Source organism: Odontomachus brunneus, unplaced genomic scaffold (assembly GCF_010583005.1).
Source record: "Odontomachus brunneus isolate Ranch 3 - 2012 unplaced genomic scaffold, Obru_v1 Obru_scaffold_027, whole genome shotgun sequence".
NCBI classification, from domain to species: domain Eukaryota; kingdom Metazoa; phylum Arthropoda; class Insecta; order Hymenoptera; family Formicidae; genus Odontomachus; species Odontomachus brunneus.
In genome coordinates this window covers 1878524-1886185 of record NW_022639477.1, presented here as the reverse complement: position 1 = coordinate 1886185, position 7662 = coordinate 1878524, and the positions used below count along the sequence as shown (strand labels likewise).

General features: G+C 40.7%; 1 protein-coding gene across 1 annotated transcript in view; it reads right to left on the bottom strand.

Annotated features, from left to right (window-relative positions):
* Nucleotides 1-6: 6 nt before the first annotated feature.
* The window catches only part of LOC116842859 (eye-specific diacylglycerol kinase), an 11156-nt gene continuing 3500 nt past the window's right edge, over nt 7-7662 (bottom strand). The window contains exons 2-11 of the mRNA XM_032812623.1: nt 6514-6655; nt 5618-6288; nt 4907-5301; nt 4092-4474; nt 3635-3950; nt 3389-3557; nt 2850-3185; nt 2369-2641; nt 1868-2031; nt 7-1724 (exon numbers count right to left, since the gene is read on the bottom strand). Of these exons, the coding sequence (XP_032668514.1) occupies nt 1672-1724; nt 1868-2031; nt 2369-2641; nt 2850-3185; nt 3389-3557; nt 3635-3950; nt 4092-4474; nt 4907-5301; nt 5618-6288; nt 6514-6655 (2902 nt within the window). The 3' untranslated portion in view covers nt 7-1671. The remainder of the gene's footprint in view (nt 1725-1867; nt 2032-2368; nt 2642-2849; nt 3186-3388; nt 3558-3634; nt 3951-4091; nt 4475-4906; nt 5302-5617; nt 6289-6513; nt 6656-7662) is intronic.

Sequence of the window (7662 nt, the reverse complement as noted above, 5' to 3'; positions counted from 1 at the left end):
ATATATATATATATATATATATATATATATATATATATATATATTTATATATATTTATATATATAATGACAATATACTTGTCGCTACCGAGTCTCTTGACACGTGTTCAAAATACGATATAATGTGAACCAAGATTCCGGAGAATCAGACGTATCATCGATAAGTAATAGGGCTCGGTTAAGACGCATGAAGGAGACTTACTCGTTGCGTGCACGATCGTATCGACTTATGAGCTTCTCATAGAATATACGCGAATCCAAGCGATGAGCGTATGTATTTTCCAAAATTCTACACGTATGTATATAGGTCGATGTACAGGACGTCCCGACGTTCATATTTCGCGCCATATTTCGGCATCTACAAACTGTTCGGTGAACTTTCGGGAATAGATTTTTCCTTTTTTGGCGAGAATCGAAGATCTTCCACTAGAAAAGCATCGTATATAATTCGTAATAAATAATTCGCCAAAATTCTTCGACTTACGACGAAGCTGACGCTCCAATTTCTCTCAGTTTAATCGTCGTGAGACGTAACGCTACGTAAGAATAGATCTGGGACATCCTGTGCATGTAACGCGGTTCGACAGAAAAATAATTATAATAGTATAGTAACAGTACAATAGAGTAGCGATAGACCGCATCTAACTACTAATTGGTGTTCGTACGTTGTTCCCTTTTTACATTTTGGTATCGTTTATAGAATGTTTACCACTGTTTTTCTTATCGTTCTTTCTCTAAAATTATCCTTTGTTCTCTTTCACAATTTTTAAACTAATAGATTATCAATGGACTTGCTTACAACACCCACCTCAAGTGGAGATCATAAACGTTCGTATATAGTTTCCGCGCATGCTCCAACGTGAGACAGTTAATCTTCATTTGGCATCATCATTAATATTCCTTTATGATTTCAGCCAGTTGGCACAGAATATTTAAATATCTCGCAATCGCAGACTGGCCCGTTGTGTGTGAACAGACACACTCGTTTTTTTCAACTGTAAGAAAGTAACTGCCCGCTGAAATTCTTTTTTACTATCTTTATTTTCTTAGCCTCACAGAAGTTTGTGACGTTCTTTTAAAAATTTACGGTACGTGTATATATTATATATATGTATGTATACACACATTCAAAAAAATCGACTGTCTCATTTTGAATCATGGCGACATTAAATGTCGCGCGAGAGAAATAAATTCGTTCACCTCAGGAGCATTCTAAAAGCTCCACGGCCTGAGTGTGGTCCACCTTGCCGAATACAAGGAAGCAAGTGGAGCCAGGTAAGTTCACAAGTGAGAAAAATAAGGGCCTGTTGTCGATTAAAAATCGCTAAGTGCGTCATTAGGTGTATGTATATGTATATATAATTCTAGCATATACCGTAATCATATATATGCGATAGTTGGATGTGTATATACGCTTCTAAAGAGAGACTTTGTAGTAATCGACGAGAAAAAAAAGACAAAAGAACAACGTTTGGCAAACACGTAATTGCGCCGACATGTGCACACCCACACATCGAACGAGAATAATTAGATTATCACGGGCGAGAAACTTACGTAACGTCGCCGAGAGAAAATGCTGCAAAGATATCGCAGGACTGACGACCGACGATAAGTCGATCGTTGTTCTACTTTCGTCGTGCTTCAAGACGATTCGGACGATCCACGCTGTTGGTCAAAGAATGCTCTCCATATGCTCGTCCGTCACCAATTGAAATTGTTCTTGACCTACCAAGTGATATATATGTGATTACAAGTTATATATATAATTAAGTTATATATATAATTAAGCGACGTTATAACACAGTTACGTAGAGCATTTTGGTCCGACCAGGCTGGCACAATCAGGAAAAGAAGTGATTACTACTTACTGTATAGATACGCTGCTAGATCGCAGTCCTCCGCGATCAACGCAAGATCTCGCGGCGTGCGTCCAAGCCGATCTTTGACCATCAATGCTGCGCCACCCGCCACAAGCATACAACAAATGGAACGACGTCTGTTCTGAGCTGCTTTATGTAAAGCGGTTTGTCCTCTGCATTATAGTAAAACAATTACTTCTTATCAGTTCACAGTACTCCAAAGTGTCTTTATTAGCGATCTATTACACGGGAAAAAAGGTTTGGTTGAATTAACCAAATAGCTGATCGAATATGAACGATCCAGAAATTCCGATTAAAGTAACCCGTTTAAGTCAATCAAAAATCTTGTTAACTTAAACAGTATTTGAGTTATTTCAATTGAAATTTCTGGATCGTTCATATTCGATCAGATATTTGGTTAATTCAACCAAACCTTTTTTTTCGTAGTAGTCTCCAATAGGAGGTGATTTCAGTTTGAAACACCTGTCAATATTTGAGAGAAATACTCACTTGTCATTGTCGACCATATTCAAAATCGTTGGTGGGGCGCAGGCGATGAGATACCTGACGATTTCTTTGTGGCCGTGCTTGGACGCGAGATGAAGCGCCGTTTGACCATTAGCGTCGATCGACAAGAGTGAGTAGCCCTGCTCGTGAAGCTGCTTCAACGCAAGAAGATCGCCGATCTTCGCTGCTGTCAGTATTCCGTCGCAGGTTTTCTCAAGTAACCCGGTGCTGAACCGATGGACTCCCGAGCTCAGCCCGAAGAGTCTGTCGCGGGGACTGAAAACAGAAATCAAAGTCTAAATTGTACAGGATGTTTTAGAACCATTCATATAAATCCAATGGAATTTACAAGAAGTAATCTGTACTAATTTACATTACCAAACGAATGATTCTATAAATTGAAAGAGAACAAATTTAGAAAGTTGACACTTAAAATTTGATCAACTAGCACTACGAGGGTGACGCCGAAGATTGGCAATTTCACCTGATAAAAGTGATGGGTCGATCAGCCTGATGCTCCGAAGAGTCCTGTTTCCGGGGCTCACCGTTTACAGGAAAGTCCGACTCCATGTCCTCATCCTTATTAGGCACTCCGCTCATCAGCAAGAAGGAGTTCCTTCGACTCGCCGTAGTCGATGGCTTGACCGCATTTGCGATCGAACTATCTACTTCGACAGGTAGGCCGCTCTCGAGTTGCTTGGAGAGTCTATCTTTCTCCGTGATGTCATGCTGCTCCAGTTCTTGTGAGCCTTTGGTATCACCCGAGATCGGTTGTTTCTCCTCCTCCGTCACGGCTGACATCTCCTTCGAACCTTCGTCGCTGTATCACACGTTCCATCTATTAATCTAACGATTGCACTTGCTTACCATGGAATTTTCGCCTGGACGTGTTATTCGTTTCAGGATTGTTATCATTCATACCATGGAAGATTCGTGACGCTTATCGATTTGATCGTGAATTTATTTGTCGCAAGCACCGTGAAAGTGGCATGAGCAATCTTCGCACAAGTTCAACAAACGTACCATGGACAAGTTTCCGCTGCTTCCTTCTCATGACTCACAATGATTTGACCCTCAGTTTGTTGGGCAGCGTCTTCTTCAAGAACGTAGACGGCATCTGCGGCGACGTCCGTCACGTAATGCAATTGCTCCTGGGCGCGATCAATCCTGAAGAATCTTTCCGCGGTACACGCTAAAAAATGATCGACCAAGTATATTGTTATTCTATTTCAATTTGAATATAATGACGAATATAATAGCGACACCCACAATCGACGAAACAGCAAGAATCCATGTTGTGATCTTTCGCCAAGAGTTTCCTTAGCGTTTCCAAATCGGTCGTAGCATCCAAATCAAGCGGTTCCGCCAGAAACTGCTTTGCAATATCTTTCAACTTGCTTTTATCGTGATGATACGTCTTGTAATCCGACATCTTTATCTTCAGCACAGGCAACTTCAGCCTCTCCAATCTCGCTATGTCCTGACGTGGCTTCCCCGTGTTTCTCCTCTTGACCAACATCGTGGCCTTGTTCAGCAGACTTAAAGTTATGGTAGCCGGTAGCAGACGACAAGCTTCGCCGTCCACCTGTAATGTAAGAGAAAATCTAATTACATGCAGAACATGAATTGTTTATCTCTACTGTTCGTCATTTGCTTAATTTGGCATGTCATTGTTAAAATAATATTAATGCAGTTTCATATATTGCGACCTGAGAATTATGCTTGCCTGCATCGGTATAGTTCTAGTTGTCACCAACTTGGCCTTACTGCATTGCGCTATAGAGGTGCCATGTCCACCTGCTTGTAAAAGAGGCAATTGGTACGTGGTCAAACCAACCACCTCGATCAGACCATCGTCCATGGCGGGTTCCCTGGTGCCACTACCTGCACCCCATGGACGCGTTCCACCGCCGTAAGAGGCAATATTCAGAAACACAATGGCGTGGACTCGATGTTCCTTTAATTTCGGCGTCATGTCCTGGCCGTCGCACTCCAGCGTGACAAACTCCGAAAGGTCTTTCCATTTCCTTCGTAGTAAGTCCTTGCCACCCATCTGGCCGTAGAACATCTTGTTTCTCAATCTGGAGTTAAATTTCTCCGGATGGGCCTCTGCGATCACAGTGAGTTTAATCAGTCAGCTTCGTGTTTTTGAAAACATAAGACATTTTATGACACGTGGAAAAAGATCTTGACAATTTTTCGGGAGAGTTATTTCGACCAATAATCATTATACAAATTTGGATTTTATTTTATGACTAATGTATAATTTTTATTAATATCGTATTAAATTTAATTAGTAACAATAATTAATTGAACAGACTTTTGACACTTCAAGTGGTCTTTTCGAGAAAACAAAGAATATTTGGGAGAAAAATAAAATATTTTTTGTTGAATATTAACATTTGTATTTTTTTCAAAAGTGTAGGAAAGAATTTGAATACGACACAATCTTTTCTACTCGAACTACGGCAGTAATATTATTGGCTCGCTGTTTGTTGGCTTCAATGCAGTTACACGGTAGAAATTAAGGTCAAGCCTTACCTCGGGCTTCATGAAATTCCAAAGCGATGTGAGCGTCCACCCCTAGGGAGAAGTAATTGTTAACAACATTAAGCGGTAAGTTCTCCTTGCCCTTGTTGCCATCGTCGTCGTTCTGAGCATTGTTGTTTCTCTCGACTTCCAATTGCCATCTATCCAATAAGATAGTCTCACTGTCACCTATACTTGTCAGTATCTTCCCGATTGGCTCGTCCGTATAACCGCCACCCCATCCCAGCGCTCTCGCCAGATCATTCCCGGTGCCTAGAGGAAGGACGCCGACCGCTGGCGGTGGATATGCACCGATTTGATCCAGGATTGATAAGACCCAACCGACAGTACCGTCGCCGCCGCAAGCCAAGACGCGCAAATTAGGAACTTTCTTGAAAAGATCTAATCTGTAAGTGCAACGCATTTTTAGTTATCTCTCTTCTTCTTTCATAATTTCTACAAGGTGTTAAAAATAGTCAATTAAATTTGGATTCCATCATCAAGATTGACCTTCAACTAGATAAATTAATTAATCGATTAATTTAATTAGTTTGAAATTAATTGAATGCTTTAATAGAAAATCGCTATTTCAATAGTCGGGAGGGTGGGTGGCTTATCGGTGCGAAGGTCACCCCCATCCTCGGCAGGCATCGTGTTAATACGGTCTTTAATGTTGTTCGTATGCACCCCATATTGAGGTAAGTGAGAAAACGATTCACTCACCCCATTTTCGGACCACCCTGCGTTAAATCGAAGACCTGTCTCGGGTTGAGCAGCCACTGAAACTTTTGTAGCAACTTCGCGCCTTGATTGCCGCCGGATTTCGGATTGATGAAGACCAAAACCGGCTTCACTGTGGCGGTGGGTATAGGCTTGATGACCCACAGCATCCCCTGACTTTTCTCCTTCTCTTTCTCCTCTTCCTTATCGCTGTCTTTTCTTTTCCGTCGCTCGGAGGACCCATCGACGGATTTCTTCTTCCTCGGGGATTTCTTCAGGCTGCTCTTAAAAGTACCTTTCCGAGGAAGTTTTACAATCCACGAGGGTGGTACTATGATCGACGCATGGCTACCTAATTCGCAATCTTCGCCAATCTTCTCGACGTTGAAGCACGCCTCCTTGTTGTGATAGGCGGTCTTGCACCAGCTGCAGTTCACCGCCACAATCTCCTTGGAGCCGAAGCTGAGCTTCGATTGAAAGGACTTGCCGCAATTGGCGCATTTACCCTTTTGGGATCGCCGATGAACCCAATGGTGGTGAGTGGTCGTTTGCTCGCGATACTGACGCACGCTCACATCATGGAAACTCGGTTTGCACGGAAATTCTAAACTCGTGATGCAGCAGGCATGGGTTACAATGTGGCAAACCGGACACTTCAACCGGGGTCCATGTTTCTGAAGGAGAAACGGCCAATTATCAGCGAGATATTTTGGATACTTATCTCTTAATTACTTACTAAATTATTTGTTTCTTAATAATTTTTACTTATTATTTCCTTTCTCTTATTATTTCTCTTCTACTGTTATTTTTAAGTATTTCGCTCGGATAACTAATATATCGAAGGTAACGTTATAACATTCTGTCTGTTGTTTTGCAGATTTTCCATTTCGGCCACTTACGGAACAATCGTTGACATAACAGAAATCGCCGGACGCGGCGGTTGGCACCCAAAGGTGTTCTTCATTACACGCATGTGAACCCCAATCTGGTGTCGACCGCGGCTGGCGTTGATCACTGCTCGTGTCACCTTCCTCTCTCCCTCTAGAATCATCAAAGGCTCATAGAACCTCATGTCGACGAATTAACTTTCTCGTATCAGCGCATACTCTACAGTTTCTAATTGAGGAGTTATCGCGCGAAGGTGCATACATAGGCAATCTAATTTTCTATTTTGCACGCGCCATACTTTGATGAAGTATAACGCAATATTCTGCTATTATGAGGGAGAGCTATGATTTAATTACCACGTAAAATATTCCGACGACTTTAATAACGTTATATTCTCGTCGTAGAAGTTGGGTATCATGTAGAATAAAGTAACACTACATATACCCATATGAACATAATTAAAGTGTCTCATGCCACTCTTACGAAGACGAACGAGAAGAGGAAATATTAATCGTTCTGTACATTTAAGGCACATAAAAGCATCGTAAAAGATGTATGTTGTTTTGAATGATTAAAGTCTGGCTTTCCGCCGCGAAAAGTATACATTCGGATCTCTGTCATAAAAATTTGACGAACCTCGTCACTTTTAGAAACGAGCCTTTCCGAGATAAAATATGCTAGCACGTGTAGTAAAAACACGAAGACCGATAGCGGCAACTAAAATACACGGTTTTAAAAAGAACTCGGCATTACTGTTCCAGTTGATATAAATGTTCCCAGTGATAATTTATGTAACATAACATTTTAAACGGAGGATTATAAATAGAGGAAAGACGGTTTCTCGTTTGAGTTCGAAATTATAATGCATTGAATAAATGTAAAAGGAGTATGATAAAGTCGATGAATATAATAGAAAAATGAAAAAAGTTTTTATTTTCCTCAGTATAATCTCTATAAATACATACTTTATAAAATAAAACATAACTGCTTATTAATAACTGATTAGAGAGTAAGTGTATGCATGATTAGCAAAGATGAAAGACTATAGGTTTATTAGGGTAAACAAAGACGTGTCATATAGATCAATTAAAAATTAATATAAATAGACAATAAACAAAGAATCAGTAGAGAAGAAGGTAGAAATATATATATATATAATA